At 41.4% G+C, this 24,812-nt stretch overlaps 1 protein-coding gene across 2 annotated transcripts; it reads right to left on the minus strand.

The window, feature by feature from the left end:
* Positions 1 to 555: 555 nt before the first annotated feature.
* Positions 556 to 23,372, minus strand: LOC149353483 (uncharacterized). Of its 2 annotated transcripts, XM_089582592.1 has the most exons (8): positions 23,275 to 23,372; positions 19,923 to 19,959; positions 12,655 to 12,735; positions 8,392 to 8,454; positions 7,521 to 7,604; positions 1,535 to 1,724; positions 1,282 to 1,467; positions 556 to 1,214 (listed from the first exon to the last, which is right to left on the minus strand). In XM_089582592.1, the coding sequence occupies exons 6-8, from the start codon at positions 1,589 to 1,591 to the stop codon at positions 1,047 to 1,049; spliced, it is 411 nt and encodes a 136-aa protein (XP_089438718.1). In that variant the 5' UTR covers positions 1,592 to 1,724; positions 7,521 to 7,604; positions 8,392 to 8,454; positions 12,655 to 12,735; positions 19,923 to 19,959; positions 23,275 to 23,372; the 3' UTR covers positions 556 to 1,046. The 2 variants fall into 2 exon arrangements, with proteins under 2 accessions (XP_089438718.1, XP_089438719.1); XM_089582593.1 differs by lacking the exon at positions 12,655 to 12,735.
* Between the last annotated feature and the right edge of the window lie 1,440 nt (positions 23,373 to 24,812).

The following is a 24,812-nucleotide window of genomic DNA, read 5'->3' on the forward strand; positions in this document are numbered from 1 at the left end:
TGGCACTTCTAGCACCATGACAACTAGTCTGTAATGTAGAGACTGGACAGAATTCTATGACGCCATGCAGCTGCCAAAGCGGAGCCGGAGCGCCGACCGCCCATAGAAAAAAAAACACCCTTTGGTATGAAAAAATTTATCTTAAATGAAGCACCTTTACCTGAAAGGTATTCACAAAATATCTGGAAGTGCAGCAATGGTAGGCCAATGCTTAGGCGAACACTGCACTTGATGGCAGCCGAGGCTCCAGAAGCATATGTTTCTCCCAAGTCTGGACACTACAAAAAATGCCCAGCAACTACAGTTTGATAAGTACGGCACCTTGTCTGTATTCAACCCTGTATTCAATCTTGCTGTCCCCGATCCCAGAGTACCCGATCCCGATCCAATCTTGCATGTTGCATGCCATGGTTATGAAAACAGTAATCAGCTTAACAGTGCTGCCACTCTGATATCCCATTGTTTTTGTGGCAGTGATACATTTTCATAGACCTAATGCTTCCTTTCCGATGAATAGCTGTAATTTCATTACATGCAACACCAACAGTCTTAAGGTGCCCCAAAAAAGAGCAGTACTTTATTGCTGTTCTCTCATTTCAGATAAACATCAACCTGAAGGCCCAATTTCAAGACTATTAAGCTTCTCATTAACTGCTCCTCAAAATTAAAAGGAAGAATCTCAACTATCGCAACCTTTTCTTTCGCCTTGTACCACAGTTTTTCTACTCAGAAGCCATAGGTTACAGCACTCTCGGATAGGTGAGCTCACATAAATTACATCAAGGATGGCCTAGCTCTGCTCCTGCCTTAATGATGGCAATTCTGCCATTGAAATGATGGCATTGAACAGAAGCATCAGTGATTGGCGCTGCTTCCTTTTCCAATCCACACACAATTCGTCACATGGGTAAAATATTTAGCACTGCAGGTATCGGAGAGCAGGCAGGATATAATAATCATTCTATTTGTGACGAACTGCATATGCCATCAACTCTACAGCTTCATTATTACTTCATTGACAAGATGATAGAAAGCAATGTACAATACTAATCATCATCGTGATGATGTTCTGGAGCTGCTAAAATGCGAGCTTCTGGCCCTATGAACCTTTCCAACTGCACCCAAGTGCTGCTTCCTTGGTCAGCAGGAGCTGCAGGAGAGTCCTCACACAATCTATCATGGTCCGTCCTCCTAAACCTTGTGAAGTACTGCACCTAAAGAAAGCACAGTGCATACAAATGCTTAGACCCAAGCAATCAATTTTCATCCTATGTGGCTTACCAGCTTTTCGAGGTTGCTGCCTTCCGACAGGTACTCGTCAAGTCGCAGCTGCTCAAATGCGAGCTTCTGGCCCTGTGAACCTTTCCAACTGCACCCAAGTGCTGCTTCCTTGGTCAGCAGGAGCTGCAGGAGAGTCCCCACACAATCTTGCATGTCCGTCCCCCTGAATCTTGTGAACCACTGCACCTAAAGAAAGCACAGTGCATACAAATGCTTAGACCCAAGCAATCAATTTTCATCCTATGTGGCTTACCAGCTTTTTGAGGTTGCTGCCTTCCGACAGGTACTCGTCAAGCCACAGAAGCTCCATTGCTGTAGCTGCTGGCAACGTAGGGCAGCATCGGGCAGATAGTAGTGCTCACTTTGCGAGGATGACATGAATGTCCTCACAGTTTTCAATTCCTGTAAGGTGCACATCTGGTTATCAAAGTACTTCTCAGAAGCTGAAAGGCAAACAGGCGTTCATGAGTAATTCTAAACACACAAACAGGTGTTCACAAGTAATTCTGTAGACCATTCACATTCTTGTTTGATGAAGACTGCGCAAGTACAGATACAAAATTGTGTTCCTTTTGCCTACATCCAGTTTTCATTGAACAGCTCAAAACGTGGTGGAGTTCCCAGTTATTACACTTGCTTAGGCAGCTTGTTTACATAGCCATACGAGAGTTAGCTGAATAAAATAGAGAGAAAATAAGAACATATTATTGCTTGAATTTAGAACAGTGAAAGTAGTGTATATTCAATAAATGCCACAGAATGCATACTTCCTCGAAAGCACATGTCATAAATCTTAAATCACATATACACAAAAGGCTATGGTACGGAGGTGTACTATATTAAGAATATAATGCATGTATTTCAAGACTTGAGCAAATTACACTAGAACCTATTGAACCCAAATCGTCAGTAGTTCTAAGCTATAAAATTTTAGCGTATTTGAATTTCTCCCCGAGAAATTGCTGGGTGATGCAATGGAGTTTCTGTTCCAAGAGTGTTGAAATCGCTACCAATGAAAAAGAAGAGAATAAGGGAATATTTTGCATTAGCACTTGTAATACTTCACAAAAAGTTAACTGCTGCAATATGCATAAACACAGTAGAACCCATTATAGCAAACTCATATAGTAAAGTGGAACTGCAGTCCCATTTCACCTATCATGGAAGACTGTACATTTTTTTCAATTAAAGAAAAGATTTTTTTTTCAAACAGATGGCTATAGTAAAGAGCGTCTGGACGTGGTGATGTACCTACCATGGAATGACAATGCGTTGCGTGTGAGGCCGACATTCGGTGATAAATGCGTACCAAAAACGATAAAACGATGTTTTTTTTTTGAGATAGCTTCACCACAAAGCTCAAAAGCTACAAGGAGAAGCAAACTTGTGGAAGTCCTTGGGGATATTAACTTTATGCCTCAGGGCCGGGAGGCAAAGTGCACAGCATGCAGGAAAAAAAAAAAGTAAAGCTGGCTAAAAACGCAGAAAGGAGGAGGCACGGGTCGCTGAGAAAGGAAAGACAGTAAAAATGTAGTGAAGAGTAGGGAAGGGAAGGAAAGGGCAAACATTCGCAGCACAGGAAAGCGGCAGCAAGAAGCGGAGGCGCGGCGGCACTGCGCGAGCGGTACCGCCTCAACTGTGTCGCATGTTTAACTATTGCCACTTAAATGATGCTGAGGCTGCGGAAAATGATGTCATGCTTATGCAAAACTTCTGTTTTCAAATGAAATCAAACTCGTGTTGTATACGTAGCCACATTGCATTTGTGCAAATGCAGTCCTTCCTCAAGATGTAAACAAAATCAAAATGTGGTAACATGAAATGTGATAAATTAAAACAAATAATTATCACATAAAGGGACAATAAGCGTAGGATGGAAGGTATTTGTGGGTGTTTATTTTATAAAGCAACATTGTGTTTAGTAAGTAGCCAATTACCGCACAGCATCCTCAGAGACACATGCCATCACCAAAAACTCATAATAACAATAAAAATATCAGTAGTTTATTTCCGGGCAAGTGTACATAATAATAACCAGCCCGGTTAAGCATTGATGCTTGTGAGCTTGGCTGGGCAGTACAGCCCGACTGCATCAGGACAAAGACATCCACAAAAAAAACATAATATAAAAAGCACATAAATGTTGAAACAGAAATAACACAGATTAAGATATGGAACACATGCATGTCGCAAAGCAGCGAGGCTCGAAACAACGTATTAGGACATAGCATAGTGCATGAAGAAGATAGTATTTTCATCATAACACATAAAAAAAACAGACAGGGCAGTTTTGCAACTGAATTATCTTTTCAGCACTACATATAAAGCAAGAGCACTTTACCCAATGAATTGTCTAACAAGGGCAGTGTTTAAAAAGAACATGGTGTCATTCATTTGATTGCACAAATGACCGTATAAATGCCTTAATTTTTCGAACAGAGGTGAGTGTGTTATCGATTTCAAATTTGTTGAAACATGAAGGTACATAAAATGCACGGGTTCTCTTTCCATAGTTAGTGTACACATGTGGAATAATAAATTTCTCTATGCGGCGTAAGGGTCGTGATTTTATGTTTTCCACTTTGAAGGAACATGAGAAATAATGTTTGCATAAATGTTGCATAATGTTTTCCATGAATAGCATATTAAATCAATTCATGCTAAATAATAGATGTTCACTATGAAACTGTGTACCATATGACAGGCTGCATGTAATTTTTCTTAAAACACTATTTACTACATTTAATTTCTATGTGGATGTGGAACCGTAAATAGTAAGACCATATCTTAGATCCCACGATCGCACAGCTACCATAGTCCTCCACAAAGTCAGCAATAAAATTCCAGAAGGTGTCAGGCAGGGAGACACGATCTCACCAATGCTATTCATTGCGTATTTACAGGAGGTATTCCAGGGCCCAAATCAGGAACAGTTGAGGATAAGAATTAATGAAGAATACCTAAGTAATCTGTGATTCGCTGATGACATTGCCTTGCTAAGTCACTCAGGACATGAACTGCAAAGCATGATCACCGAGTTAGAGAGGCAGAGAAGAACGGTGGGGCCAAAAATTAATATGCAGAAAACCAAAGTAATGTTCAACAGTCTCGCACTGAGGGAACAGCAGTTCACAATTCATAGAGAGGTGCTGGAAACGGTAAGGGAGTACGTCTACTTAGGGCAGGTAGTGACCGCTGATCCGGATCATGAGAGGGAAATAACTAGAAGAATAAGAATGGGGTGGAGCACATATGGCAGGTTCTCTCAGATCATGAATGGCAGTTTACCAATATCCCTCAAGAGAAAAGTATACAACAGCTGTATCTTACCGGTACTCACCTATGGGGCAGAAAAGTGGAGGCTAACAAAGCGGGTTCAGCTTAAGTTAAGGACAACGCAGCGAGCTATGGAAAGAAAAATGATAGGTGTAACACTAAGGGATCGGAAGTGGGCAGAGTGGTTGAGGGAACAAACACAGGTTAATGACATCCTATTCGAAATCAAGAGCAAAAAGTGGGCTTGGGCAAGGCATGTAATGCGAAGGCAAGATAACTGCTGGTCCTTAAAGGTAACGGAGTGAATTCCAAGAGAAGGCAAGCGCAGCAGGGGGCGGCAGAAAGTTAGGCGGGCGGATGAGCTTAAGAAATTCGCAGGGATACGGTGGCCACAACTGGCGAAGGACCGGGTTAATTGGAGAGATATGGGAGAGGCCTTTGCCCTGCAGTGGGCGTAGCCGGGCTGGTGGTGACGATGATGATGGTGGCCTGTTTTTAAGATTTCGTTGATGACGTGAAGCAACACTACTTTTAGTTTATCAAAATGAACAACAACATCTCTCATTCTAATGCCATCGTAGCAAGGCAATTTCGTGACTTTTAACGTCTTAACTATATTCGACAGTTAAGTTTCTGAGATAGGAGGCAGGTAAGCAGAATGAACATTTGAGTTATTTGTTGTGCTGTGAGCACCACACAAAGTATTAGGTGCAAGTAATTTCGTCACAGAGTCAATGAAATGTATGTCTTCAGCCAGTTTCTTGCTTTCAACATTCGGGAAACCTTGTTTTATTGCATCATCAATTGTACATCTAGATGATCTTCCTAGAACCGTAGCGAGGTGCAGAGAATTTCTGTAGGTGGTAACGTTTTTTAGCTACTTTTATTTTCACTGTTATTTTATTTCTAATTTTTCGAAATTCTTTTTTTGTACTTGTGGCTCGATGTGCCGAAACCTCCAGACGAGGCTACATAGACAGGGTATCGGGAACACCCTTTTATTCCACTCACTGTCCGTTATATACAGATGAGATGAATGATTGGTAGCACCCCTTATACATACACAACAGTACTCTTATCAGCTGGCTTCTCCTGGAGCTTTTTCTGAAGTTTGCTTTTAATGTAGCAGAGTTCAAGAATTCCTTTGTCAATCCAGGGACTGGGGGGGTTTCTTCTTTTTAGCTTAATTTTCCTTTGGGAGTTGCGGCATATACCAGCAAAACTCTGCACCAATAACTCATAGCAGTGTAAATGATCAGCACATGTGAGCCTGTCCCAGTAAAAAGACCTGATTTGTTTATCGACATAAGCTTTGTTGAAAATTAACTTCTCCTGGAATTGTTGGCCGGATTGATCAAGATCTCTCAAAATGGCCAAGGCCACAATAAATGGTCTGCTACTTTTTTCTTAATTACACACCCAAAAGAACTGCCTATACACAATTTTGTACTGATGTGTTCAGTACAACTTTGTGTTAAATGATTCTAAAATTTCTTCACATGTATAACTTTGAATTTTATTTTCCAGTCCAAATCTTGCTAGTAAGGTCAGGTATTCTGATACTCCCATTTGTTTACGTTACAGATATCTAAATTAAAGTTACAAGCTCAGCTAGAATAACTTGTTTTGATCCTTGGACACAAACGAAGCTCAAAGGTCTTCTAAAAAAGTTACTATGTTTTTATTTGGGCGGTCTATTATATTCTAACATTTACTAAGAATTCATCTGCACCTTTTGTAACATTTAGAGCAATCACTTCTGCTTCAACAAAATCAGCGTGCACCTGTTCGCATATCCAATCATTATTTACAAACATGAGTATACCGCCACCTCTTTGTTTTTTCTACATAATGAAAATGACTGAAAGCCCATAAATGAGAACTGCAAGCTTTCAGGTTCGCTAATATTAACCTCCATCAGGATAAGCCTGCAGGGATGGCAGAGCTCTTTGCAAGTGTACCTGTAGTGTGTCCCAATTTTTCTTTAAACTCCTTACATTGACGTATGTTAGTTCAAGGACATCACTTGACATTCCATTCACCCATTCACCCTTCCTCTTCTCCCATTCACTTACAAAGTTAAAGCTGTCAGCCATTTCATAACAATTTGGTTAAGGCTTCTTCATTGTCGATTTGGATCACGGAATCACCTTCTTGCTTTCTCACAAATATCCACCCATTGCAAACCCAAACGAAGCGGTATTTTTCTCTCTCGCCTTTTGTTTGGCCATCCAGAGCAGCTTCTTTATGCATGTGGTAAGATTTTCATTAATGAAAATATCTTCTTCCCTTAGTTGGTTCTTTTCTCAATCCATTTATCTGTTCTCTCTTGGCAAATCGCACTAGGAATGGATCTGCAATCCTGGATTTGATTTCAATTTTGTGTACTGCCTCAGTGTCCTTATCAATTGGTATAGAAAGTGTAAGTTTCTCAGCTATAGACTGCAAAACTGCTCTTAGGTCTTCATGACCATTATCCTTGACACCGTATATTTCCAGGTTATTTTGCCTGGAGTAATTCCAGCCTGTTCACATCTTGTTCCACCATCGAGAGGCGAGCACACTTTGCTATCAATTGTTCTTCTAGATCAGTGGTCATTTTCTTCAGTTCTTTTATTTCAGTTCCCTCAGATTCAAGAGTTTCTAAAATGTCATTGTATTTGGATGAGAGCATTTCAAGGGATGTCTCTATTCCTTGGATTGTTAATGCTTGCGCTTCAAGCTTACTGTTAGCTGCCTTGGGCTTCGCCAGTTGTTCTTCCTGCTTTTTTTCAATGATATCAATGCGGCTTAGGATGACGTCAAGCTTAGCCATGATATCAGTCAACAAGTGATCGTCCAGACTACCCGCATTGCCAGTATCAGTTTTTGCACTGGCCAGCTTTGATTTTCTAGAATCACAAGTTCAACAAGACCACTTTTGCAGCTTATCAAGATTCATTTGCTTCAAGTCAATTCCATACCTGGATGTCGTAGCGTCTGCCTTTGCTTGAAGGTTCCACTCAGGTCACGTGCGTCTGCAGCAGGCAGCTTCAAATCTCATCAATCTAGACAGGTAGAGTAAAATGCGTCAGCTCAGCCCAATGCACTCTGCCGGACTGATGTAGTAAAGACCCTCATATAGTAAAGAGTTTCGCTGGTCTGAGTCATGTTACTATAGAGGGGTTCTACTGTACTTTGTGCTGAGGTGATGCAGAACTCTCTGCAGCACACAACCTCAATTGATGCATCATGCTGCAAAGTAAGAGGCTACACAGGAGGAGCAAATGGCAGTAATTTGTTCAGCACATGTTTGCTCTGTACGCTGTGATAAGTCCTTGACTGCCGATTGCTACAATTATGTGGTCTCATGCCAAGCTTAAAACTCTAGACAAACACCCAACTTTGCAAGGAGCATAAAGGTTCAGGACACTGCAATGCTCTTTCCACTGTTAGCAAGCTAAATTAAGTAATACTCTCAGCAACTATGACTTTACTGAAATGTGGCATTACTAAATTTGCAGCAGAACCATGAACTGTCAAATACACTACTATAACTTGTCCATATTTAGGGTGAACATGCAAGTCCAAGGCTGTGCTGCTCTTCACAATGGCAGTGAGTCCATTGCGGATGCCCAATGAAGTGAAAAAACAGACAACGTGATGCAACACATCCAAATCCCTTTGCCCCGGTACCACTTTGCTTTGATGCTCTATATGGTAGGGCACGCTGGCACTGTGAAGAGCACGGCCAACCTCTCTCACGTGTTCACCTTAGTTGTGGATGACCCTGTGCCTGTTCCTTTACGGTTTCACAGTTGTTTCAACAAATAAATATGCATACGTAGAACTTACTCTTTGAAGAACTGTTATCCCTGAATGTGTTGTCAAATCAGCGACCAGCATGAAGGTGATCACCTAAGTAAAAATAAAAGAAAAATTATCACTATTCCAATATACATCAGGCCTTTATAATATCATGTCAGGCTACTCAAATTCTCGAATTAAGGACACCCACATTAACTACTTAGATGCAAAGCACAAGCCTTCAAAAATGGCAGATACAAAAGGTCCCTTTCTGTACCGAACTGGTCATCCTAGGAAACTGGCTCATGGTAAAACTCAATCTACAGTCTTTGTCAAAGGTGTCAATTATGTTTGGTCTTGAGAGGCACAGCAGGCTACTTACAGCCCACTTGCAGTATCAAATCTCTGGATGGTGATCAGATCTTTCACCCTCGGGCCTTCAAAGCTCTGGAACTTCAGGGGGCCATACCATTGTGGGGTGGTCCTCATATGGCCTCAGTTGTACTGTGGAACCATATCTCCCATTTTTGCAATATAATGCTCTGTTTCTTTCTGCTGTTATGGAGAGGAATTAGTAGCCTTGGTGGAGTAGACAAAGGAAGGGATGGAAAGAACATCCCCTATGCTCCTTGGTTTCAGTGACTGATGGCTTCAGTCTTGTAGCCTTGACTGAGTCAGTCAAGGGAGTTACTTCAGGTAGTGTATCCTAGTTTGAGAACAAGATTACTGAGGGCATTTTTGCAAACATTCTGAGCTGTAGTACACCAGCTGCAAGAAAGAAAAAGAGCATGCCATTGAGAGCAACTGGACATAAAATCAATATCTAGAATTAGCAAAAAAAAAAACAGCATTGCAAGTTTCCAAAGTTTTAGGTATCAAAATGGTCATGTTTTTTTAGAATACTGCACATCCTAAAGAAAAGCACTAAACAAATACTCAAGAAAACAGGGCACATAAAATATTATTTACTTCTTGGAGGGATAGAGAAATATTGCTTGTCGAGCTGCAGCCTAGTCCCATCTAAGATGGAAGTTACGCAGGCATACTGCGCATATATTTAGGCCATCTTCCTCACCAAGAGGATGGAGAGAGTCACAGGGAGATGAAAAAGGGGAGAGGTTAACGAGGAAAATGTACCGGTTTTCCACGCTGCGCTGGGGTTAAGGGACGAGGAATGTTGCTTATCCCCTTCGGGCGCGAATTAAGATAAACACGAAAGAAAATTGCGATTCCTTCACATATTGCCTCTAAATAACGATCCGAACTGAGTAATATGAAAAAACAACATGTTTATTGAGCGATCAAAAATTTTTTTGCTGTGTACGATTGTACACATGGCGCCTCTATGCCGCGAAATATGTCTATGTCCACTTACTCAAGAAACAATCATTTTAAGGTACTGTTAACTTTTTTCAAGTACTTAAGAGTGCATTTCCAATACCTCTCAGCTTGCCTACTTGGATGGTTCCTACATTTTGTGATGAAATTCATAGTAGCAGTCCTTGGTGGCACTCAGGCAGAGGAAAACTCCGCATTTACAACAGCAGATTCGAGACTTTGACAGACAGCCCGTGTTTCAGCACCTTTTCGGAAAGTTGGCGTTGATGTGAATGGGCCAGTGGTTGTTCCCTTTAAATCTTGTGGAGTTTGTCGGCAGAGGTGTGCCGACATGTGATTTTTGGGCAGGCTTTGCTGTGCTCGTGCTTGGTCTTCCCCTCCTGTTAGGTGCTGTTCTGTTGCTTGCAATCAAGCTCGGTGCAATGTCTGACTGAAACCCCATTACATCCTTCACTTCCCTTTTGAGAAGTCCCTCTGCATTAGCATCGCGAATGTACTCAAGCCAACTGTTGCAGATGGAGAAGGAGATGAAGTGGACGATTACTCTCACTGGCCATTTCTTTGTCTTTGAATGGCGGGGGTACAAGGACATCAAAAAGTCGAGCTTGTCCACGCCACCCATAAATTGATTGTACTGGGCGATTACCTGCGGACAGTCGATCTCAACATGTTTTTTTGCTGCTTCACTCCACCTCTTCGCCTTGGTGATGTTGCCTATTCCAACTAATGTAGAGACCATGTTGACTGGGCCATTGTCGTGCCTGCGAACAATCACTACGTCTTCTTCTTCAGCAATCCTGAAGTCGTAGCTTCCGCGCCCCTCGTTTTTCAACTCCTTTTCACTCTTGAGCTCACAACCTAGAAGTCTGTTCGCCTTGATCGTACCAGAGGCCAAAATCCCAAGCAATTGCAGCTCTCGGAAAAGCGGCACCGAAGAAAAATAATTGTCCATGTAGCATCTCATGTTGAGACCATGTGGGAGCGCCTCCACGAGCCGCATCACAACTGAATGTGCCAGGTCATCAAAAATTTTCTCTGGGAAGTACTTCATAAAGTACTCAAGCGGCTCAAGGACAGCTGATCCTCTGTTAGGAATGAGCTTGCCCTCAGTATCCACTGGTGAGAATTTCTTCTTAATCCACTTGACCACGATTTTCTTTCTTTTCGTTGGCGATGGAGGCACATTCTCTTCATCGTCACTGCTACTGATGTTGTGGTAGACTAGCACAGGATCTCCGTTTGAAGCAGGCTATAATAAAATAAAAGAGTGATAGAAATAATCATGAAGTAAATTTTAAAACTGCTTTTGTGTAGTGGCAAAACTTACCACAATTTCGGCAGATTCTTCGAATTCATCGTCTGAGAAGTCCCCATCCGAGATGTTTCCATCGGCTATTCTGCCCAAAAGAGCTTGAGTGGACGTAGTAGATGCTTTTTGACGGCATTTAATACCGTATTTTGCTAAATTTAATACCGCATTTTGCACGTACTAATTTGTTCAAATTCAGTTTTTTTCCCCGTTCAATAGAAGCCTGGAATTCTTTACCTGGATCCATTCGTTCATCTCCAGTTCAAAGTTTTATAACTGCCATGGAAGACACATAATACCTGAATATTCCGACCGTGCCATTAACAGTTCCTTTTTTGTTTGTTACTTTTTGTGTGTTTTGAACTTCATTGTGCTCACTTTGTACATATTGTTGTATTTTGTTACCTTTAGTATTTTGTTTTTTTTCCCACTCCTGCCATAGCGCATATAATTGCGCTGCAGTATGTATAAATAAATAAATAAATAAATAAATACTGAGTGCTCTCTGAGACCCTTAATACATAAAAGATGTGCATAAGCTCTCCATTACCACTTAGAAACGAAATAAAAAGCAGAAACAGCGTTATCAGGTGAGGCGGCCTTGAGGCGCCATGTGTACAATAGTACACACGCATCTTTCACTCTGCGGCACACAGCCATCTTTAACACATGCTGCAAAAACATTTTGCACGTGAAAAGCCCAAACCTTATATATTACGCTAATAAAAACACCATTCTTCTAAATACAATTTACAAGCGAAAAAAGAAAAAGAATTGCAACGCACTGACGCCCTGCTCTGTAAAAGGCGGTGGCGTCCATTTTCAATGTTTGCTTGGGCTTCAGCTTTGGTGCGAAAAAACTAGATGGCGATAGTTGACCACTTAGGAGGCATGTTTACATGCCCACGTGATGTACCATCCCGTTTGAAACAAGGGCGGGAGCGCCACGCGGCGCCAAATTTGATGTGTACAATTGTACACACCGCCGCTGAAGGGGTTATATAAAGGCAGATGTAGAGTACAGCAGTCGCAGCATATTACGCAGCACAATGCTCTCTACAAATTAAACAATGCCTGGCAGACCTTCAGAGCCAGCAATTGCTGCATCCACTATCTGAGGACATTCATCTCCATCAGTGGGCAGGGATCAACTTTGTTTGCTTGCAACACCGCAGCACCAGTTTTTGCCCTCCACCTCTATATTAAGCGATATGGTTCAAACCTTAGCGGACAGCATCATTTATATCCAACCAGAATGGTCCATCTACACTATGGTATTTGCACACCTTTTCAACACTGTGGACGTATAAGCTCAATGGATAGTGGGGATGCCATCAATAGAACTATGACAAATTTCAGGTTTTTGTGCTTTTTGAGAAATGACCCACAAACTACGATTCAATGCATTTGTCAGTCTTCCAGTTGCTGTGCTTTCTGGAATAGTACCAAAAAGCATCTAGTACAGAAAAAAAAACTTAGATCTATAAAGACAGCTACAATATGTTCAGTTGTTCACCCCTCAAAAGAGAAAACTGATGATGTGGTTTCACTAAGTACCCCTTTAGCAAGCAAACTCATCAATCACAGTATGGTTAAATTTCAAAATGATAAATCCATTTTTGAAATGAATAATGCACAGCCTTGTAAGTGTCCCTCTAAAATACCTTGCACTGCATGCACAACACGAGACCTGGTAGAAGTTGGTGCTGTGATACCCCTATAGTTTGCCTCCGGTAAAGTGGTCTCTGAAATTTAAAAAAAAACAGAGTGGACATACGCGACACATTAGGCACACTGGAAGAGAATGAGGTAAAGAATCTTTACGAGTGCAACCCACTTGTGCACCTTGCCTTAGACTAAGTCTTACAAGGCATAATTCAAAGAAAGTAAAAGAATATATCTATTAAAACTCCATCCAATTTCTGTTCTTCGCACAATAAATTCTGCTCTTTAGCTATACCTTGATGATCATTCAGCAGCAAAAGATGCAGTTACTGTCCAGAGAATTGGATTAAAAAATAAAACATCTTTTTCCTGCCACTTTATTCAATTGCAATGTCAGTAATGAAAGGGATCCTATAATCACCTCTTCGAAGTGAATGGCAGTGAGACCTAACCTCAAGAGCTGCACCAAAAAGAACTGCATTGACTTCACAGCAGTTTGCTAGTGAAAGTCACTAACATCAGAGATACCTGCATTTCATTTTCTGGCTTTTTCTAGCTAATGAGAGCATCTTTTGCAGTGAAAGTAGCTTCTTTGTCATTAGAATGAGGAAGTCCATTGATACAGACGAACGTCAATTTCTCCTCAGTGTCCTTTTAGAAGGCACAACGGAAAAGGAGGAAATGGACAAAACTTTACGATACTCTAATGAGATTGTGTATAGAGAGAGGGACATACAAGGAAGGCAAAAAGGACAATGAATATGTAGTTGTCCAATCATAACAACTGTTCAAACGATTTGTTCCATAAAAAAATGCAGGTTGCACACAACTTCTAAAACAAAAAAAATGACCAGACGATCAGAAATTTGATGTGAAAACATAACTGTTCTAGCTTGCATAATTTCTAAAAGCTCTTCAATATACATGCACCCCCACCTAAAGAGTACCTGACATAAAGCAACGCTAGTGCTACAAGCCACAATCTAGTCCATGGAGGCAACATTTGTGCTCCTAGTTGCCGTGAATAAGTGCTAAAAAACAGATAAAAAGTTGAATCTTCGTGCCCCCTTGTGTTAATTTCCTACAAACAAATAGTGTGCATGAACTACACCTGAAAAACTTTTCATCCAATGGTTGTCAGCAGCATAAGCTCAATGTTGACAGCAGTGCAGTAGAAATACAAAGGAAATAACACAAACTTGCCAGCTTGTGTGGCACAAAAATTATGTTTACACCTTGAAAAATTCTAACAGATATGCATAAAGCAATGAGCTTACAGCTCTGCAATGGCTCAAAGTTTTTGTAATGGTGTTTACATGGTGACCAAGTATTCTTCCTTTGCAGTGAAGTCCTTTGAACGGTCTTTTCTTTGCATGGAATGATGTCATCTTATCACTATCTGAAGAAAGCACCACCCTCTTTCGCATCTGTCTTCGGTGCCTCTCATTTTCTGAGTCCTCAGATTCAAGATGGGACATTTCAATAGCACATGGCAGCAGCTCCTGCGCCCTTTCATAGGAGTCTGCAGAGAGAAATGGCACTGATTAGCATGTAGCAAGTAACAAATTACTGAGGTGCATAGTGAATACACGGCTGTACAGCACACAACACTTGACAAAGCACACAATGTAAGAGGAAGACAAGAGCAGTCAGCCAGTTTATTACATGCAGCACTAAAAGACATACAGCAATGGCATTTACCTTTATGCATCAGATTTTGTGCTGCTGTCACACAGAAACTTAATTTTACACTGACCATCGGAGCATCCCAGCAAACCAAAAACCTCTCAGAGATGTCTAGCTAGACGTCTCAGAGAGGTTTTTGGTTTGCTGGGAAGTTTAACATTCAATGAATAAGTATACGACAAATAAACAACGCCATGCTATGTTATGTGTAACATGGATGAGTATTGTGGTTTGCACACACATCCTCAATACGACAAGCAAAGAACACTTTTTAACAAGACGTCATCATATTTAAATTTTAAATCCCCACAAAAAAGCATAGGCACAAAATCAAACCATTAGTCAAGATCTCAACTAGCCAGTGCTTTAATAGGTTGGAACCTAGCAACATAGCAGCATGGTGGTACGCACAAATAACTGAAGAAAAACAGGATATAAACATACAAATTGTAATACCAGAAGACTAAAAAAGCCATGACTAACATGAAGGGTTACGCTCAAGCAAGCACGCTACAGGGCATTGTTCCACAAAAAAAAAAAGCAAGCTCCTGTGACTTAAAAATCACAGTATGTTAACCCTTTTACACAGGCATTATTAACTGCCGTTTGGTTGAAAAGGAGTTAAGCTTCCTACTGTTGGTGAGCAATTGACAATTCTTACATGGCACACACCACGAAAGTCAGTTTAGCCTTTCTATCACTGCCCTCAGCCTGTCCTTTTCCTGAAATAAATTTGTTCATTCATCATATGACTACACCATGTACAGCTGCTCATTAATGATATTAATACGGTAATGTTTATTGTTAAATTTAAACACTCAACCTTATGGAACTTCAATTTGTACATAAGCTTTACACTGCGTATGTGCCAAAGCTGGGCACTACACACAGCCAAGACAATCATGCAGAGACGTGTTTGGTTTCAGCGCATGGCAGCAGTTTCTTTGATGCTAGCTCATGCCTTAACTTGTCTATATGTACTGGCCAATTAAAAGTAGTAGCATTGGGTCTATAGTAGCCTCGATAGCAATCTTTTGTGTGGATTGAGAACATAAAAAGTAGAGAAGATCACTGACTCAGGCAGAAAAATGGGCCCATAATAAAGTGCCAACATGTCACGTGGCCCGCTGCTGAACTATGACTGCCAATATCAAATGAACTGAACTACTGTTAAGAGTCCGGTGATATCTGACTTTGCCATCAGTTCACTGCCACTGAGAACACCTTGTATTGGGGCATAATACTGCTGATTCTTGCGTAAACAGAGGTAATAAAGGCTAATATGCATACACAACCCTTTTTTCGTTCTTGTGATGCAAAATGTCTTCAAAACATTATGTGCTCTTTGGAAACCATCTGAAGATTTAAACAGCAAGTTCTCTTATCAAGTAGTTTTAAAACTCACTTGCTTTTATGCATGCTATAACACTCAATCAAGTCTGGTTGACAATTCATGTTTAGCAAGTGTTGCTAGTTTAAGTGACCTGCAACATTTAGCACTTGTTCCTGAGCAATGCTGATTAGCCCTGTTTTGCGTGACATCTCAAGGCATGCATATTTTATTTCCTTTCAGGTTTAATCTCTTTACAAGTGACCAAGACCATAGTGATAAAAATTTCCACAGCATCTAATCAGAGAATTTCCTAGAGCACTGTAAAACAAAGTTTGAAATATTTTCAAGGATACTCAAGAAAGCTTGTTGCTCCTTGTTAAATTTACTCAACAAAATACAGTTGTTGGCTTAGTCTTTGTACCAGGATCTATTTTGGAAGTTGGCAGTGGCCAAAGGCCCACTGTCTCCTTCTTATAACCCAATGGTCGGGGACGACACAAGTACTGCCTTCATTTAGAGATGCCATTATATGATACCCGTAATGCGAATATGGCTCATCAGAAATTAACCACTTACCACATTAAGCATTGCGACAAAACACACTAGTTTGTGAATTCATACACAAATGCAGATATGCATAAAATAGAACTACATCCAAAGCAGTATTGCAGTGGTACATTTAGCACAATAAAGAACAATACTGTACGTAGTATGTTTACTGCTGTTGTTCCTTTACTCATGAGAAGGGCGAGAGGTTTGGAAGTTGCTTATTCATTATTTGACTCAGTATATTTAGAACTGTTCACTTAAAAATCTAAGCTCTAAGATATAAAATGTGGCCATCAACACAAAATGATCGAATCCCAAAGTTGCTATAATATTAAGACAACTTTCATAGGGTACCCCTCTGCCACAGTTTTCCTTCAATATCAGATCAGAAAGATGGTAGGTATGAAGTGAAGAACAAACTTACAAGGGTGCACTTTCATAAGATTTCAACACGCAAGTAACAAGCATGGGCTGGTGCTCTGTTTAGTTGCAGCACCCCTCAAGCCAATCCCTGAATGCTGCTGCTGGCTTCCTCACACATGCAGCATAACTGCACTCACTATAATGCAGTCATTGTGCTTTGGTTTGCTACAAGCCAAAGTAAACAACTTCCTATGTGGCCACTAGTTGACAAAAAGGTTGCGAACATTTGATTCCCCAAATTTCATGACCCCGTTATCCTTTACCTTCAAACTAAATTTGGAGGTACAGTGATTCCAAGTTATTTTGCTACAGAAAAAATGTTGCTTTTCTACTGTAGATACTTAGGAATTAGGTATGTTCTTAATTTTTTATTCATGTCTACAACTAAGACATTTCTGAGGAACCAATCAACGTCACCCACACAAATGAAGCCTTAAAGAATTTAAGAAAAATTTGGTCTCAGGCAAGCAATACAAGTAATTCTGAGGGCCTGTTGAACACCACAAAAAGTGAACACAAAGTGCCCATTTATGAAGGACACTTATGTGAATTTGGAGGTTATGCAATACTCTGTGATTATGCAATAATAGATTACAAGCACTTAAACTGTTCCAAGCAGCTTTGTTTTGTATATCTGTATGTAAAACATTACGGAATGCTTTATGCATGCTGAAATGATGGTACTCAAGTTTATTATTTTTTATATTTAGCAATACAGTGCAACCCATCTTGATCACATTGGTTTGGAAGTAAATGAGTGATTCAACAAAGCACAATAATTCCTCCCAATTATGCAGAAACTTGTTTTTTCCAGCGGCTTGTCAGGACATGCATATTTATTTTAAAAGGTGTGGTCGTACATCAGTTCTGCTATAGTGAACTGCATCCTACAGCCCAAGCTTACAGTGAAGAATCAAACTACTCCAAGAATCACAATGCAGCAAACCTCAACAAAGGAAGGTTTACTGCAAAGGGAGTTGAAGGTTACAACTTGTGACAACTCAGTAATCAACAAAGGGCTAGGCTTCATAGCATCATGCTTTCAGCTTGTCTTTTCTATTTGCTTCAAACTGTTTGTATTGTTAGCCTCATTTTTAGGAAACAGAGCTTTACGCATTCAGTACCCATACAGCAGATGAAACATGGGAACAAACACTTAGTTTTACTGAGTAACAGCATTCCCTTGCATATGATGACTTCAAATGAGAACACGTCAAGTTTCTGACTCTGAGACACAAAAAACAGACAGAAGCGATGACCTGCAAGGTTGCATGTAGACATTACCCTCGATTTTTCACAGCTTCCCCATGACCAAAGTTTTTGATCCTAATTCCAAAAAGTTGGTCACCACTACAATGCTGTTTTTCGTGAGCAACACACAGTTATCAGGACGTTTGTTTGTCCCAATGTTGTTGTTACAAATGGCCCTGTCAAACTGCTTCCAGTTAGCATATGACAAAAGTGGGCCTTTCTCATGTCTTGAAGCTTCAAGAACACCAGCAGTTGGTGCTTGATTTTGCATCACATGTTTATTGCAAAGAGCGCTATCCTTTTCTGTGATACTAAGATATAACTGCTCTAATGGTTTGCGGCTAGACTTCACTGACTGCTTCCGTTCTTTGAGATAATTTTCAACGGCAAAGCAACTAAAGCTATCAAGTGTCGCAAATTTTTTTCAGTCATCAGCCAGATGGATTAGGGCATGAACATTGTACACGAGAGATTCTGCACCATAAATTTCTTTGCATTGCAAAACAAATCTTCGGAGCAACTTCTTTGCATACTCTATACAACCAAACATAGAAGGACAGCACAAAATGGCAATGGGGGCATGTAAACACAAAAAAATGTTTGCATACGGGGGGTGTTAACACCTTCTTCAGCACAACTGGCCCAAAATATAGCAGGAACAGCCTGCACTCTGTGGCTTTCCATCGCTCAAAACACTGAAGTTCCTGACGCTTGTGTGAGAAGTCTCTTGGTACGCAAGCCCGAAATGCAGACAGCAAATTTGAAATTTGTTGCAAAAAGACGGGCCTTACAAGGACCAACAACCGAATAGGCAACCAGCTTTCATAATACCCCAAGGCACATGCATGTAGTCCAATGGGAAGCCTGAAACCATTTCCAAACCAAGTGTGGTTAGTGGTGACAATCCCGTGTGATGCTCACTTTGGGCTTGTTGCCTGAAAGAATCATCTGTTATCAGAGGGCTATCAATGTTCTGATATGTGATACACCAAGATATGTTTCCTTTGAGCAGCATCTGTCGCACCCGTAACAACCAGAAAACTGTTTCGTAGCTTTCACAAATGCTTTTGCAGGCGCATCACAAACAAATGCTTTTACAGTGATCTCATAATGTTTCCCCTTGTGGAAGCACCCATTATCCAGCAACGGTTTCATATCTGTGACAAAAGGTTCCAAGTACTCGTCAAGAGAAGCTCCACAGAAAATGCCTACAGCAAAAATTGAATCAAGCTGTGAGTGGGTCAGATGATGAAGTTGAGCCAGAAGTGCCCAAACTTGCTAACTACTGCTTTTAAACAAAGACAGGCCATCAACCATAAGTGAAATAGAAAGTGCACCAACACAATCATCAAGAGGTGACCACACTTCCAAGACACGATCAATGCCACCAACAATACCAAAATGCACATAGTCTCCATTTGTCATTTTTCGCAGTTGGCACCCCACAAGGGGTATGAATGAGAGAACGGCATGTTTTTGGCAGTTCTGGAAAATAGGTGCACAATATCTGAAGCAGCTGAGTCAACTGCAGGTCTTGTGATGCTATGTCTCACTGCACACACTTGCAACTGTGCTTCAATGTCTGTTGGACTTGCTGGTGTCTGCTTCTGTAGACGCGCATCTTGTGAGACATCACAGTCAGCAGTCATGCCACTCATAGCACTGTTAGCTCTATGTTCAGAGTTTCTGACAGGCCCATCTAGAGAAGACGCACTTTAATTCTCAATTTCATGCCCTGGCTCACTTCCACCTGTGGGCACAGAAACACTGCTACTAGAGTGCAATGCTATTTGATGTCTGAGATTTGCACTCAATTCTTCACAGCAGGCTGCACTAGCTTGTTTTACCAGCCTGAGCTCTCAACAACGTCAAGCAGGAAGGAACTTCTCTATGCTAAATATTTTCCAGAAGAGTTAGCAATGCACTGCCACAGGGAATGCTGACTTGTTATATGCATGTGCTTGCAAAAATTGAAACAGCCCACATTCCCTCATCTATTGAAATGGTGGACAGCATTTAGCTTACCTAAGTCATTCACCAGGCTGCAAAAGGGACGTCGTTGCTGCAAGACCATAGTAAAATGTTTCTTACTTGTGAAGCAGTGAGTTACATCTAGTAATGAAAACTCATAAGTCGCATGAAAGGTCACATGATTAGCAGTCAAAGAAAACAAAATTAGAAGATGGTAAGCTGTGCTGTGAGACACTGAATAAAGCAATGCATAGTGGTTACTTTAGGTTCATTTCATAATGCTGTATGTCTTGAAGCACTGAGAAAATGATACGAGGAAACAGTCTGTTCTTTGTCAAGAATCAGCAAATCATGGGCAAGAAGGAAATGAGTACTATTAAGCTTCCCCACATCGCAGAAAACTGGTTTACCCAAGGGTCATGAAAAGATCTATAAAACTCCTATGCTAAACTTCTCCAGAAGCTGAAATGGCAGCAAGTGAACAAAGAGCTATTATATTGCAGTTCTTGTGAGCCGCATGCAATCTGGTGCTCTCTCTTTATCCAGAACAGCAGCTTGGGCTTGTTGGTGATCCATCTCGAAGTAACAGCGCAAAAAACATAGACAGGACACATAGAATAAGAAGACACCACGAGCGCTTATATATCGCTTTATATATCTTTTTATATCGCAACAGTGTTTAGACTGCTGAAGCTGAAACTACAGTTAGTTACTGAGCGTAGGCTAATTTCATGAGGTGGTCCAGGTGTACTAATGTCTTGCGCATCATTCGAAAGCAAAAATACACTAGAAATATTGAGGTGTCTTTAACCCTTTAATAGAATGATCATAAATCATCTGGGAAATTATGTCACAGGAGAAGGCCATCAGTACAATAATAAAAAAATCTAAACTGCATAACAAGAATTTAGGAAAGGCAGGTCAAAGAACAACCCTTCGCCACAATGCTATCATATCATATTTGGTTTTGCCGAAGTCATTCATGGGCTGATTTCAAGGGCAGCCATGCCAGGGACATGGAAATTCGCACCCTCAATGAACTCAGAAGCACCCCAAATTATTAATACCCCGCTGCACTTTTTAAAAACAATAGGAGCTGCACTCATTTTATAATAATAATAATAATTTTATTTTCACAAACCAAAGCCTTTAAGTTGGCTTGTATGACCAGGCCCTACAATGCACAATACACATGTTGATTGAAATAATTGATCCATGAGCACATAGACAAAGCAGAAAAATAATTACGAGAAATAGAGAACACAATAAAAATCGGTGGGCCTATCCTACATATGGGATGCTCCTCGAACGAGGGCATTATACAGAAACCAGAGCCTTCCTTTGATTTTGCCATACACACTAAGTCATCACAGCATAAACAACCCAAACGTATTTACCACCTCCATTAAGGACTTTCAGTTATATTTCATCAATGCCGCAGTCTTTCTGTTCTTTGCCTAGGCGAGCTTTGTCATGAGTACTCACTATGTTTTAGGCTCAGCCACGTTGCCTGCATACTGCTTGACGATCGTTGACCGTTATTTACTGTCTTCATTTTAATTTGTTTGTTTAATATGCACAAGTATTTCTCCTATTTTTGATGGTTTTCATACTACATAATTTCATTCTCTATACGTATGTTTGCCTTGAACGTGCACATGTTCTGCTGCTCTGCCTTTACCGGGCCTTGATCATCTCTCAAGCTACCCTTGTAGCTTTTTGCCCGAGACCCATTTCCTGTATGTCTGGAAAATAAACTTTCTTCAATTCAGTTCAAATATTAGTGAATGGTGCATTGAATGGGGGATGAGACTAAATGCTGACAAGACAGTACTTATGTGGATCACTCATTCCTTTTCATTTTATCTTCCCACCCGGCACCTTTCAGAAGTCAGTTAGCTGGAATAAACATACTGACACCGTATGCTTTTCTTCCTTTCATAATCTGTTTTCTTAGACATAAGTTAAAACAAGCTCCTCCTAATGTTAAACATTTTGCAAATAACCATGATTAGACCAAAACTTGAGTATACATGCACTGTTTGGGATCCTAGCTCACACAAAGACTAACATTATTGTGCTAGAAAGAATTCAGTGCAAAGGTGTTTGGTTTATATTTTCTAAATATCAAACCACTGACTCACCATCTACCCTAATGCTTCCACACAATATACAATCTGTTGCAGCTTGGAGCAGAACACAAAGGTTAAAATTTTTCTTTCTACTAAAAGATAAGAAATTTTCAACGGCTCCCAATTTGTACCTTAAAACGGTAAAGTCCAGGTCAACATGGAACAGGCACACTGAATCAATAACATCTTACTTTGCCAGAACAAGCATCTCCAAAATTTAACTAAATGAAAATCAGCAACCACTATGATCATGCTTTGACACTGATGCCGTAAAACAGGCTGTTCATTGAATTGCTATTTTTGTTCACACCTTGCTCTGTACTTTTTTTTTGTCGTTGCTCTCATAGTGCACCTCCGGCCAGGGCCCTTCCCTGGGCCTGCACTGTGCTCTAAATATAAATAAATAAATTAGAACTGAAAAGTACTAAATATAGCCAAATATGTCTGCAGCTCTCCTTCCCTTACTTAAAAATGGTTTATGGTGTTTAACGTCCCAAAGCGACTCAGGTTATGAGGGACGCTTTAGTGAAGGACTCCGGATAATTTCGACCACCCGGGGTTCTTTAATGTGCACTGACATCGCACAGCACATGGGCCTCTAGCACTTCGCCTCCATCGACATGCGACCGCCGCAGCCAGGATTGAACCTGCATCTTTCGGGTCAGCAGCCGAGCACCACAACCACTGAGCCACAGCGACGGCTTCCCTTACGTAAAAATCAATTTTCAGTTCACTCCAGGCAGGCAAGAAGTTTCACTCGCTGCGGGGCTCTGGCCATACCGTTCGGCTGCTGAGCATCGAGTCGTACTTGGGTTCGATCGAGGCCGCGGCGGGAGCATCTCCGTTTTCCGTTAGGCGAAATGAAAACGAAACGAAAGGCGCCCGTACACGCTTTCAGTCGGGAGCCTTAAGCTGCAACGTGCCTGAACAGATGTGTTGCTCTGGAAAACCCCACCACTCATCAACAGCATACCATGACTCACGACCGACGCCGATGCGCATGTAGGGAAGCCCGCGTAATCATGGACATCCTAACCACGGCGATGCTCACTTCACTTTCACAACCATGCACAGAGATGCTCGGGAAAGCGCTCGGAGCCCTTGGAGTGAGTGCTGTATAGTTTCACTTTCGCACCACGCATGGTTTCGAAAGCAGCACGCGATCCGCAACCCGCATTTCCGTAATTACCGGCTTACAGTCTTTTATATAAGCGTACGTTGTTCGATACCTAGTTTAGGCACACAGAAAAGAGTATATTTTCATTCGCACTTACCGCGCAACCGGAGATGCTTGCGATTGACGGCCCTTGACAGCCCGAGAAAACCCGCACGGACGCTGACAACGCTCATGGTGAACCGACACACGATGCGGAGAGGGAGGTGTGCGCCGTGCCGGTTTCGACCGGCGGCGGCGTGGTGGTCGTTTTTAGTCGGCGGCGGCGGCGCCATCGGCGCTACCACATGGGCGCTACTTTAGGTACAGTGGCCACTGTACTTTAGGTGCCTGATCAACGTTACTAGATTACTTTGATTGTATTAACTCTATGGATTACCTCGGCGGCGGCGGCGGCGGCGCGGGTGGCGTAAAAACCGAAACCACAAATTAAGAGAAAGCTGTTTCGCTACATCGTTCTTTGTTAAACAGGTTAAAACTCTATGCTTTTCATGTTAGGGGCTAATAGGACACACAGAGACATGTTGAGGGCGAGAGAAATTAAAAACGATTTGTATATCTTATTTTTCAGCCGACATTAAAACAAATTGGCACATATATCAATGCGCGTACGCTGAGTGTGTCATTATATACTTATTTTCCCAGGAATGTGCAGAACCTTGTTTGTTTTTCTTTGTCGTAGTCACAATTGTTTTCTCTATTCTGTCATACTTAGGTTTATATGATATTTTCCAGTGCTCAGTCAGTGAATTCCTATTGCATTGCTAAGCCAGCACCGACGCACGGGACACACTCGAAGCGTTAACCTTCCATTTCTCCTGACTGAGATTGTATTGATACAATGTGTTTTACGTACAAAATAACCATACCCTTTCTGTTACTAACGATTAATTGTTTGGTTCAGCACTTCAGCACTTCAGCCGCGAACCACGCAATCAGTACATGTTACAACACAAATGTTCTTGGCTGCATGAAATCACATGTTCTGAATATCAATCGCTTAAGTAACTTTCCTAGAACGGCAGTTTCCCGGAAGAAAAAGAATCAAAGTATTTTTCTAGTAGGTGTGCGTATCTTAATTCAGCTGAGTGACGCGAGACATTTTTATTGAACAATCGTGCCACTAGGCGTAAATTTAGAGAGGGCAGGAGGATGACAGGTGACTTCCCAATGGACATTAGAACTCTCATGGATGCCCTGTGGACGTTCAGGATGTCCAAGTGAGTTCCAGCGCCCACTGGGTTGTTTGTCAAGTGGCTCGTTGAGTTTGAGAATGACGTGACAAAGAAAAAAAATAGGAAGGGCCTTCTCGTGCTCGACAACCATGCAGTACACCACGTCCTGCTTTTTCTCACTGCAGTGACCATACTCTCCACTTGAAAGAAGCAAAATTCGTGTGCTCAAGGTGTCCTGTCGGCGGCGCGTCACCACCGCATACATACTGATAGCGATAGACCAAACTAGCGTCGTAACATCCTAGTTCGAACTTTTCTGCTTGCTGCCGTGAAATGAAAAAAAATCCCATGAAACTGACTGGTGAGTGCATCAAGACGTACTTGCTTCCGTAAGGCTGCACTTATTTACCCAGGAATGATGAAGGACGCTGTCGTACACTGTGTAATTGGTTGCATGTGGATC

This window comes from Amblyomma mixtum, chromosome 3, assembly GCF_055824585.1.
Source record: "Amblyomma mixtum isolate Tamu chromosome 3, ASM5582458v1, whole genome shotgun sequence".
Classification (NCBI taxonomy): Eukaryota; Metazoa; Arthropoda; class Arachnida; order Ixodida; family Ixodidae; genus Amblyomma; species Amblyomma mixtum.